The following is a 12,605-nucleotide window of genomic DNA, read 5'->3' as shown; positions in this document are numbered from 1 at the left end:
GACGGGACCCGTAGAAGGCCAACTCTGTGGGACCTGACTGGTTGCTGGGATTTGTGTGGCAGAAGGCAGTCTCGCAGATATCCTGGTCCTATGCCATGAAGGGCTAATAATAATAAATAATAATAATAATAATAATAATAATAATAATAATAATAATAAACCTCACTAAGAACACTGCTCCCCCCACATCAAAAACAAGGAGGCCCGGCAAAAGCTCCTACCCAGGGCTCCGTCGCCACTTTCCAAAAAGGGACCCAGCCTCGCATTTGGAATGCTACCTACCCACCCAATTCCACCTGGCTGGGGGATTCTGGGTGTTGAAGTCCACCTGTCTTAAAGGTTGGAAAACCCCAATGTAAAAGAGGAGGCACATTCTTATTCTGGAATATCCATTCCAGATACTTCCCCATCCCTTTTTTTAAAAAAAGGACAAGTGGGATAGGAAGGGAGTCTTTGTTCTTCCCCAGCAGAGTCCCAAAGTCTTACAAGTTGCATCCAGTGGGCATCCCTGACATAAAGATAGAACCATAGAAACATAGAAGTCTGACGGCAGAAAAAGACCTCCTGGTCCATCTAGTCTGCCCTTATACTATTTCCTGTATTTATCTTAGGATGGATCTATGTTTATCCCAGGCATGTTTACATTCAGTTCCTGTGGATTGACCAACCACGTTTGCTGGACGTTTGTTCTAAGGATCTACTACTCTTTCAGTAAAATAATATTTTCTCATGTTGCTTCTGATCTTTCCCCCAACTAACTTCAGATTGTGTCCCCTTGTTCTTGTGTTCACTTTCCTATTAAAAACACTTCCCTCCTGGACCTTATTTAACCCTTTAACAGATTTAAATGTTTTGATCATGTCCCCCCTTTCCCTTCTGTCCTCCAGACTCTACAGATGGAGTTCATGAAGTCTTTCCTGATTAGTTTGATGCTTAATACCTTCTACCATTTTCGTAGCCCATCTTTGGACCCGTTCAATTTGATCAATCTCTTTTTGTAGGTGAGGTCTCCAGAACTGGACACAGTATTATTCCAAATGTGGTCTCACATTTGTGGTCCCCTATATAAGGGGGTCACAATCTCCCTCTTCCTGCTTGTTATACCTCTAGCTATGCAGCCAAGCATCCTGCTTGCTTTCCCTACCACCTGACTGCACTGTTCACCCAGTTTGAGACTGTCAGAAATCACTACTAAATAAATTTAATAACACTTCCTCCCCCCTCCGCAAAGTTACACCCAGATCTTCCCACGGAGCCTGCGAATAGAATAGCACAACAACGTCTCCTGGCTAATCCTACTCGAGGCCTCACACACTCAGCAGCCGTTCCTGCAACTAGGAGAAACCTCTGGGTTGTCTTTGGAAGGAGGGCGGGGTGGAGTAAGAGCCTGACGTCTCTCTTCTGCTATGAACTCCATGGATACACGAGAACAGCAGAGCGGAGAAAACGTCTCACGTTCGCCATCTGCTCCGCACCGCTGGGGCAGTCTGGCTGCTCAGTTTTTTTAACTTCAGAGAGGAAAGAAACAGGGAATTGGCGGAGCATCGTTGCTTTTTTTGTGTGTGTGCAATCATGAGGACTAGGGTTTGAGTCCCCAGAAGTGGAGACCTCACTTACAAAAAGATATTGATAACAGGTCCAAAGATGGGCTACAAAAATAGTGGAAGGTCTTAAGCACCAAACTGATCAGGAAAGACTTCACGAACTCAATCTATATAGTCTGGAGGACAGAAGGGAAAGGGGGGACACGGTCGAAAGATTTAAATATGTTAAAAGGTTAAATAAGGTCCAGGAGGGAAGTGTTTTTAATAGGAAAGTGAACCCAAGAACAAGGGGGCACAATCTGAGGTTAGTTGGGGAAAAGATCAGAAGCCACATGAGAAAATATTATTTGACTGAAAGAGTCGTAGATGCTTGGAACAAACTTCCAGCAGATGTGGTTGGTCAATCCACAGGAACTGAATTTAAACATGTCTGGAATTAAACATGGATCCACTGTACACATAGGAGCCCATCACTGAATGGCTCCCTTAACACCGTGGTAAAATTATTATTATTTATTAGATTTATTATATTTATTTATTAGATTTGCGGAACCGCCTTCTACCGCACAAATCGCAGTGGCCGATAAGGTCCCACAGAGTTGGCCTTCTCCAGGTCCCGTCGACCAAACAATGTCATTTGGCGGGCCCCAGGGGAAGAGCCTTCTCTGTGGCGGCCCCGGCCCTCTGGAATCAACTCCCCCCCAGAGATTAGAACAGCCCCCACCCTCCTTGTCTTTCGCAAGTTACTCAAGACTGACCTATATCGCCAGGCATGGGGGAATTAAGACATCTCCCCCAGGCTTTCTTATATTTTATGTTTGGTATGTATGTGTTGTATGGTTTTTAAATTGTTGGGGCTTTTTAATATAATTTTATTATTAGATTTGTTCCATTGTTATACTGTTTTTATTATTGTTGTGAGCCGCCCCGAGTCTTCGGAGAGGGGCGGCATACAAATCTAATAAATTGAATTGAATTGAATTGTATGCAGCCCCTCTCTGAAGATTCGGAGCAGCATACAAATTCACGCTATTCAATGGAATAGCAACAAAAACGCTGCTCCCAATTGTGCTTGTGAGTCAAGGATTCCCTGCAGTGCCTTAACACTGCCTTGCTTTCCCTGCCAGCTGCTGAACCCCAAACCACCCGGGCCCCACTTAGCCGGGAACCATGGTTTGCAGAACCCGGCCAGGGAGGTGCTTCCAGGTAGCCTGGGCACGTGGCCACCCTCTCATCCAGCGGCAGCTCTGGTGACCTGTGAAGAAGCCGCCTGCCCACTCTTTGCCAAAGCCCCACGTGCCATCGATGGCAGGACGGAGCAAGCCGGGGCCAAGGTCAACCGACTGCCCAACAAAGTTCAAAACCCTCATACCAAGAATCGGGATCAATCAGGCCGCTTCCTCCCCCCCCTCCCAATTCCTCGTACTGGCTGTGCTGCTGCCATGTGCGGGCTCTGGAGCAGAACCCACATCCCAAACGAGGAAGGTGTCTTCTCCACCCCTTCCATGTTGCAACACGCCAGGCACAGATCCCGGAAGAGGCGGGCAGATCCTTCCGGGTTCTTTGCCCTGCAAGGGACAATCAGAGCAGCCTTCCTTTGAGTCTGCACCCCACGTGGGTGTCTTGGGGTGCAAAATATGGGTGGAACCTCCTCCCCCCCATCTCCCATTATGCATTCCAGGTGACACCAACTCTTCCTCAGTCCCAAAGCTCCTTCGTTGTTTTTTGATTTCTTAAATTTGTATGCTGCCAAGTTCGCTGTTGAAGCAACTCAAAATGGGTGGTCTTAGAAGAACCGCTGGTGCCACAGGATTCTATCTATTTATCTGATTTATATCTATCTATCTATCTATCTATCTATCTATCTATCTATCTATCTATCTAATCTATCTATCTTGTCTATCTAATCAATCTATCTAGTCGATCTATCGATCTATCCTGTCTATCCATCTATGTATCTATCTATGTATCTATCTATGTATCTATGTATCTATCTATGTATCTATCTATGTATCTATGTATCTATCTATCTATCTATCTATCTATCTATCTATCTAATCTATCTATCTTGTCTATCTAATCAATCTATCTAGTCGATCTATCGATCTATCCTGTCTATCCATCTATGTATCTATCTATGTATCTATCTATGTATCTATGTATCTATCTATGTATCTATCTATGTATCTATGTATCTATGTATCTATCTATCTATCTATCTATCTATCTATCTATCTATCTATCTATCTATCTAGTCTATCTAATCGATCTATCTAATCGATCTATCTAATCGATCTATCAATTTATCCTCTCTATCCTGTCTATCTATTATATCTTTTCTATCTAATCTGTCTGTCTGTCTGTCTGTCTATCTATCTATCTATCTATCTATCCATCCATCCATCCATCCATCCATCCATCCATCCATCCATCCATCTATTTATCTATCTATCTATCTATTGGATATGTATGCTGCCCCCCTCCAAGGACTCAGGGCGGCTCATAACATAATAAAAAAACCTTATACAATATCAAAAACCTAGAATCCAATTAATATAACTAACTACTCTAAAACCCCTGGAACATTAAAAATCATTCGTTCACATACAGACAACAAGCATACATCACCCTCATCGACCAGAAGCTCAGGCTCTAGAGACCCTCAAGCCTGGCGGCATCGATGAGTCTTAAGACTCTTGCAGAAGGCGAGGAGGGTGGGGGCAGTGCAAATCTCCAGGGGGAGCTGATTCCAGGGGGCTGGGCCCCCCACAGAGAAGGCTCTTCCCCTGGGTCCCACCAGGTGACATTGTCTGGTTGATGGGAACTCTGTGGGACTTCACCGGTCGCTGGGACTCATGTGGCAGAAGACGGTCCCCCATGAAATCTGGTCCCATGCTATGTAGGGCTTTATAGGTCATTACACTTTGAATTGTGTCCGAAAATCGGCAGCCAGTGCAGTTCGTGGAGTGCTGGAGAAACATGGACATGCCTTGGGAGGCCCATGACTGCTCGCGCGGCTGCATTCTGCACGATTTGCAGTTTCTGGACACTCTTCAAAGGCAGCCCCATGTAGAGAGCATTGCAATAGTGGAACCTCGAGGTAATAAGTGCATCTATCCCACAGGGATGTTGCCAGGATTCCCAACAGGGGGAGAGACAAGAAGACGACAACCCCAGAGAGCGCATGAGGGGGGGGGGAAGGACCAGATTAAAACGCATGGAAATAAAATGCAACACTCCATGAGCACAACTGGAAACTGCAGTTTAATGTTTCCAAATGTGAAATAATGCACTTGGGGAAAAGGAATCCTCAATCTGAGTGTTGCATTGGCAGTTCTGTGTTAGCAAAAACTTCAGAAGAGAAGGATTTAGGGGTTGTGATTTCTGACAGTCTCAAAAGAGGTGGACTGTGCGATCAGGTGGTAGGGAGAGCATGTGCAATGCTTCGCTGCATAGCTAGAGGTATCACAAGCAGGAAGAGGGAGATTGTGATCCCGCTGTATAGAGCGCTGGTGAGACCCCATTAGTAATAATACTGTGTCCAGTTCTGGAGACCTCACCTACAAAACGATATAGATAAAATTGAAGGGGTCCAAAGACAGGCTGAAAAAATGGTGGAAGGTCTTAAGCATAAAACGTATCAGGAAAGACTCCATGAACTCAATCTGTATAGTCTGGAGCACAGAAGGAAAAGGGGGGACATGATCGAAACATTTAAATACTGTATGTTAAAGGGCTAAATAAGGTTCAGGAGGGAAGTGTTTTTAATAGGAAAGTGAATCTAAGAACAGGGGGGGCACAATCAGAGGCTAGTTGGGGGAAAGATCAGAAGCAATGGGAGAAAATATTATTTGACTGAAAGAGTAGTAGATGCTTGGAACAAACTTCCAGCAGACATGGCTGGTAAATCTACAGGAACTGAATTTAAACATGCCTGGGATAAACCTAGATCCATCCTAGGATAAAAGACAGGAAATAGCATAAGGGCAGACTAGATGGACCATGAGGTCTTTTTCTGCCGTCAATCTTCTATGTTTCTAACTGTCCTGACCCACAGGGTGTATCATCCTGCACCAAGAAATAAAAATATAGGAGGAGGAATGAGGGAAGAAGGGGATTAGATCCCAGATGGGTGGGTAACCAACAGGCATCAGTTTTGAGTTTCCTATCCTGCACACAAGCCCTTTCAAGGCTTACGCCTAACTCGGTTTCTACCCTACGGAGGAAAAGAGACATTAAATCACAATGTTCCCCAAGCAACGTTACTGGGGTGGAGTTGGAGAGGAGGCGCCCCAGCCAGCCGTCCCCAAGGCGATGTGGGCTTAATGCAGTCCATATTTTTGGGTCAGTCCCGAATTTGACCCAAAGCAAAGCAGGCTGTTTGCCTGGAGCAAACACAGCCGCCGGCCGAGGTATCCAAGATACAGTTTGGATTTCGTTCGCTCCTGTTCCCCTCCACCCCCCAACAACGCAGACCTTGGAACGGGGCTTTTGAAGAGGCCGCCAGAATGTTAGCAGGGAGAGGACGAAAGAACGCAAAAGAATGAAAAAAAGGGGGGAAGAACTATTCCGGGAAAGAGAGAGAGAGAAAGAGAAAAAAACTCTCAAGCAATGGAAATAAATCTTTCTTGGCTATCGAGTTTGAACCCAGCCCAGGCAGTGGATTATCCCACATCCTCCCCCGAATTGAAATCTTGGCTCAGACATTAAGTGGCTTTTCTCTTTAAACCAGAAGAGCCGTTCAAGCAACAAACCAGGAATCCTGGCTGGTTCCTGAAGGTGCCAATTAGGGCTTATTAGCCTCCTGGAAACCAGAACTTAGCTCTGCCTGAATCAGCTACCCCAACCTGCTGCTCTCCAAGTGCTCTGAAGCCCACCACAATTTGGGGGGGGTTAAATGGGGAGGGTCTTTCCTAAACCTCCAGCAAGGTTTGGTCCCACTCTTGAGCCCCCCCCCTTCGCCAAACAGAAGCTACAAACAGGACGGAGTTCAAAAGGGGATGGAGGCCTTCCACTCCCCCCCCCCAAACTCCTCCAAAACTCCAAACGCTGGACAAAGTGACCAAACTATTGTGGCTAGGGGAGGGGTGAACAACAGCTCCTTTTTTTGGTATGATTTTTGTTTCTTTTTTTAATATCTCCAAGCCCATCACCAGAACAGTCTGGAGGACAGAAGGGAAAGAGGGAGACACGGTGGAAACATTTAAATATGTCAAAGGGTTAAATAAGGTCCAGGAGGGAAGTGTTTTTAATAGGAAACTGAACACAGGAACAAGGGGACACAATCATAGTTCCCTCTAAGCTGAGCAGTGAGCAATTGCTCACTTAAAAATCATCATCAACTCAGAGTTTTCCAAACCTGCCCAGAAGCCAAGAGGGAAAGAGTGAGAGGGAAGGAGAGAGAGAGGAAGAGAGGAAGAGAGAGAAAGAGATAGAAAAAAGAGAGGAAGGAAAAGAGAAAGAAAAAGAATGGGAGTAAGGAAGAGAGAAAGAAAATCAAAATCTAGTTTGAAACTAGCTCAACTATTTAAGTGGCATTTTGATATTGATAGAGTTGCCCTATTATGAGCTCACTGTTATAGACACACAGTACAGTATTTTATTTTGAAATTCTCTGAGGCAAAACAGGGTGGGTTTTTTATTTATTTGTTTGTTTGTTTGTTTGTTTGTTTGTTTATTATTTCTGTGCCGCCCAGTCCCAAAGGGACTGCCGCTCAGACACTATACTTTTCCGCCCACCCTCCAAAAAAATTAGAGGGAACACTGGACACAATCTGAGGTTAGTTGGGGGAAAGATCAGAAGCAACGCGAGGGAATATTATTTTACTGAAAGAGTAGTAGATCCTTGGAACAAACTTCCAGCAGATGTGGTTGGTAAATCCACAGTAACTGAATTTAAACACGCCTGGGATAAACATAGATCCATCCTAAGATAAAATACAGGAAATAGTAGAAGGGCAGACTAGATGGACCAGGAGGTCTTTTTCTGCCCTCAATCTTCTATGTTTCTATGACTTCAACTCCCAGAATTCTGGGAGTTGAAGTCCAAATATCTTCAAGTTGCCAAGGTTGGGGAACGCTGCCATAATAAACCTTCCAAGTGATGCCCGCTTGTGTCCCAGAGAGCCCCCAATCTATCCTTTGGTGCATGAGTCATTTGGAGCTGCCTTGGGAGAGAGGGGGCCTTAGCAGACCCCTTAACACCCTCCCCCAGGGGAGATGTGAGGTCTGCCAGAGGTCTGATGCACCAAGTCAACATCACAGCTTCACAGGAAATAGTATAAGGGCAGACTAGATGGACCATGAGGTCTTTTTCTGCCATCAATCTTCTAGGTTTCTATGTTTCAAGAAACAGCCCAATTGGTTTTCAGGAATAAGCTGAAAATATAACACAGTCTTGTAACAAACAAACAAACCAGAATGCTTCCAAACTCTTCAGAGGAGGGGGGAGCTATTTGGGGCCAGAGCAGCCTCTCCCCACCCTGCCCAAAGCTCCCCAAAGAAAGCAGAACCTTTCCCAGATCTACAGTTGCAGATTTTTTCCCTCTTGTTGCTTCCATTCACTCCAAGGGGGAAGGGGCTGGGAAGAAGGGAGGGGCGGGGGTGAGGAGGGAGGGCTGCAGATGGCCCAGGAAAGGGGAAGGAGGGGGAGAGAACCCCACAGACTCACAATGGACACCCAGCCGCCTCCCCCACCCCCCTGGACCAAAGCAGGGGCTGGGAAGAGCTTGGGAAGCAGCAATCCTGGGCGTTTGGCTTGGTTTGTGCAAAAGGGGGGCGGGGCTGGAGGGGGGGTGCTGGGTCTCTTCCTTTCTCAGTCCAAGGTAAAAGTTGGGTTTGGAGAAACAGCAGGTGGTGTTAAAAACAAATTAAGGGGTTTCGAGCAACCCCCTTTCCAAAGAGAGAGAGAGAGAGTCAGAGAGAGGGAAAGAGTGAGATAGACAGAGAAAGAGAGATAGAAAGACAGAGAGAAAGACAGAGAAAGAAAGACAGAGAGACAGAGAGAAAGACAGAGAGAGAGACAGAGAGAGAGAGAGAGAGAAAGGAAGAGAGAGAGAAAGGAAGAGAGAAAGAAAGAGAGAGACAGAGAGAGAGAGAGAGAAAGGAAGAGAGAGACACCTTTGCTGGGAGCGAGCGTGGGAAGGGAAGGAATTGGAAAAGGAGAATGAAAAAAAGGCAGGCTTACACACAGAGAGACGCACACAACATACACACACACACCCTGAAGGCGCTCCGAAGCTTTCTGGACTGGGCACACAAAGCCGACCGAGACTGGGCTGGGGGGGGGGGAGTTCCTCCTTCTGGAGCAGCCACTGCTGCCTCGGGGGTCCAGGGCCTGCCCGGCGGCTCCCCTTCCCCTTCCTTTGAAGCCCCCACCCCCACCTCGCCCTGAAAAGCCCCCGCCCGCCTCAGCGCCCCCTCCGCTGGGCTCTCACCCCTGCAAAGGGGGGGGGGCAGCAGTCCAAGATGCCAAAAAATGGGGGTGGGCGGACAAGTCCACGCGGAAGGACCAGTTGGGGGGGTCTTTTCTTCCTGGGGAGGCAGCATTTCACTCTCCTTCTCCCAACTGACTCCCCCTCCCCTTAGACGGAGGGGTAGGGAAGGGGGGGCTAGTTCAGCTCTCTCCTCTCCGTCCCCCCCGCCCGCGCCAACCAGGGCGAGCCCCACCTCCGAGCCAAGACCCGGTTTCTCGCGCCCCCTCCCCACTTTCCCCCAAACCCGGACGGCGGAGGGCAGCCGCCCGACTTGGAGCGCCTCCCGCCTCCCGCCCCCAATTCCAGCCCAAGGACTCCAGAAACAGACCAAGAGCCCAAAGGCCCCCCAGATGTGCGGGGGCCCCCAACCCCGGCCGGGCAGGAGATGCTGGGTCGGGGGGGTTCTTGGCTTGGGCTGATGGGTGAGGGAGTCTCCCATCCTATTGAAGGCGTAGATGTCCTGCTTCAGCTTCTGTCCCCATCGCCTCCCAGATATGCGGGGACCCCCACCCCATTTCCTCCGCTTTCCCGGCCCGGCGGGGGATGCTGGGTCGGGGGGTCCCGGCCGGGGCTACTGGGTGAGGGAGTCTCCCACCTTATTGAAGACGTAAATGCCCTGCTTGAGCTTCCCCCCCCCCCCACCGCCCTCCAGTTGCGCGGGGCTGCTGGGTCGGGGGGCTCGCGGCCGAGGCTGCTGGGTGAGGGAGTCTCCCACCTTGTTGAAGGCGTAGATGTCCTGCTTGAGTTTCTCCCGCTGGGGGTCGTGGCCCTGGCGGCGGAAGCGAAACTTCATCATCTTGCCGAGGGGCGCGGGCGGGGGGCGAGCGGGCGGCCAGGCGGCGGGGGAGGCGGCGGGGGGGGAACCGGCGGCGCTTCCCCCATGCAGCAGCGCCAGCGGCGACGGCGGCGGCGCCCTCCGCATCCAGCAGGGCCAGGAGCGCAGCAGATGCGCCCCGGGGGCGGCGGGAGCGGCAGAAGAAGCGGCGGCGGGGGCGGCGGCTGGGCTGGGGGGGGCTCCTGCCTCTGGCGTGGGGGGGGGGCGAGAGAGAGGGAGGCCGGGCCAGCCAATCAGCGCGCCCCGCGGGAGGCGAGACCCCGGCCAGACAATAGGCTGCCCACGAGCGCGCGCGCCCCGCCGGAGGAGCAGACGGGCGGGGAGGGGGGGAAAAGTGGGGGGAGATTAGGAGGAGGGAGGGGCTCCCGCCCCGCCCCTCCCCTCCTTTCCAGCTGTGCCCGCCCGACGCCTGCCGGGAAATGTAGTCTTGCAAAGGAGACTCCGGAGCGCAGCGTTTATTTTCTATTTCATTCGTTTGTTTTGCCAAGTACGCACTGGTGGCATCCAAAGATGCAACAATATTTACGCACATGATACTAGTAAGAGGGAAGCATTAGGAGAGTGGTGCACTTATTTATTTACTTTATTCATTTGTTTTCTCAAGTACGCATTGGTGCCATGCAAAGATATAACAAGCCCAGGTTTAGAAAGCTTAGAATTTAGGAGCAGTTGGGGGGGGGGGGGTCTTTTCTTCCCGGGGAGGCAGAATATGTTTAGGTCGCTTTAAACACGATCTAAGCCTGGCCCATAAAATCCTCTGCTACCACGTCCTTCCTGTCAACCACTACTTCAGCTTCAACCACAACAACACACGACACGAGCACACAACAGATACAAACTTAAAGTAAACTCGACTGCAGGAAATACGACTTCGGTAACCGAGTAGTTAATGCCTGGAATTCACTACCAGACTCTGTAGTATCATCACCTCCAAGCTGGCTCTGCGGGATAGAGGCAGCAACTCTGCCCGAAGACCCCTTGGAGAAGGTGGGCGCGGCAGGACCCCGGACTCTCCTCCCCCTGCGGGCTTGGGGCGCGCTTCCCCCCAGGAAGAGTTTTCGACCAGCGGAGGCTGAGCCTCTCCGGGAACTGCGCCCCTGCGCAACTTTACGCAGTCCCGCACCTGCCCGGGTGGGCTTCCCAGGAGAGGCTGCTCGAAAGCATCGCCTGCAAGAGACCCTGTGGCTTCCTCCCCGACCCCCGCCTTTGCTAGCTGCACATCTGGATGGGTGCCTCGCGGGAGACGCCGTTGCTCTGAGCTGCTAAGGGAGGGTCGGGACGGCAGGGCTTCAGCTGGGCGGAGGTCCCCTCCTCTCCCGGGGTCCTTCAGAAAATAGACCCCCGGCGTTGGAAGGGACCTCGGAGATCCAAGGCTTGTGTGTGTTAAGTGACATAAGGGATATAAACTCTCTATATTAAGTCCTTAGTCCAGAATTTCTCAATCTTGCCATCTTTATGGCAATCATGGTGTTGTACCTCCTGATTTATCAACTAACTAGATCTTAGCCAACATCCTTCAAAACTACAAATGACAGGTTTCCAACTTAATATTGCCTTCTACTCATCCATGTTGGATTTTTACAGCTGCTGTAGACTGAATCCGATCTAAAACCCTAGGTTTAGAAAGCTTAGAATAAACACGACCTAAGCATAGCCCATAAAATCATTTGCTACAACATCCTTCCTGTCAACGACTACTTCAGCTTCAACCACAACAACACACAAGCACACAACAGATACAAACTCAAGATGAACCGCTCCAAATTCCACTGCAGAAAATACGACTTTAGTAACCGAGTAGTTGAGGCATGGAACTCACTACCAGACTCTGTAGTATCATCACCCAACCCCGAAAACTTTACCTTTAGACTCTCCACTGTTGACCTCTCCCAATTCCTAAGAGGTCAGCAAGGGGCGTGCATAAGTGCACCAGTGTGCCTTCCGTCCCCTGTGCCAATGTTTCTTATTTACTAGTATCAATCTGAAGTTAGTTGGGGGAAAGATCAAAAGCAACATGAGAAAATATTATTTTACTGAAAGAGTAGTAGATCCTTGGAACAAACTTCCAGCAGACGTGGTAGATAAATCCACAGTCACTGAATTGAAACATGCCTGGGATAAACATAGATCCATCCTAAGATAAAACACAAAAAATAGTGTAAGGGCAGACGAGATGGACCATGAGGTCTTTTTCTGCCGTCAGACTTCTATGTCTCTATGTCTCTATCATGTATATAAATATTGTTATATCTTTGTATACCACCAATACGTACTTGAAAAAACAAACAAATACCAATGAAATTGGAAAAATTAATCCAACATGTGGAAGTTTAGGGCCCTGGGAGCAGAACTTTCCCTGGTTTGTTTCTAGAGGGGAAGGAAGGGGAGGGAATTGGCCATTCTGGCTGGCCAGGTTTCAGGCTCAACTAGCCAACATAGATGGCAGAAAAAATCTGCTTTTAGCTTTCCAGGGGAAGCACATCAGCGTAATGAATTGGAAGCTGTCCATGGTTGTCTTGGTTTAACTAGCTGGATTCAGTTTCATTTTTTACTTTTTGGCTGGGCAAGCCGGTTTTCCTCCAAACCAACCAGAGTTTACCTTGAAAGGATCTTGGCCACAAGTGGAAAACAGGTTCAGCCAGAGGCAATTTCCTTTGATTAATCCCCACACCTTGGCACCAGCTGATTCTCTTTCTCCACAAAACCTGTAGGCATTGTGCTTCCTTCCCATGTGATCTGTGACTGCACAAC

General features: G+C 49.0%; 1 protein-coding gene across 2 annotated transcripts in view; it reads right to left on the bottom strand.

Annotated features, from left to right (window-relative positions):
- Positions 1 to 12,605, bottom strand: part of LLGL1 (LLGL scribble cell polarity complex component 1) — a 49,909-nt gene extending 37,304 nt beyond the window's left edge. The window contains exon 1 of one of the 2 annotated variants that reach the window (XM_070761440.1): positions 12,454 to 12,605. In XM_070761440.1, coding sequence (XP_070617541.1) covers positions 12,454 to 12,585 — 132 coding nt within the window. In that variant the 5' untranslated portion in view covers positions 12,586 to 12,605. Of the gene's footprint in view, positions 1 to 9,734; positions 10,170 to 12,453 lie in introns of those variants that run through there. The other variant, XM_070761439.1, reaches the window with a different exon arrangement.

Source organism: Erythrolamprus reginae, chromosome 9 (genome assembly GCF_031021105.1).
Source record: "Erythrolamprus reginae isolate rEryReg1 chromosome 9, rEryReg1.hap1, whole genome shotgun sequence".
NCBI lineage: Eukaryota > Metazoa > Chordata > Lepidosauria > Squamata > Dipsadidae > Erythrolamprus > Erythrolamprus reginae.
This window is presented reverse-complemented; position numbering and strand designations above follow the sequence as displayed.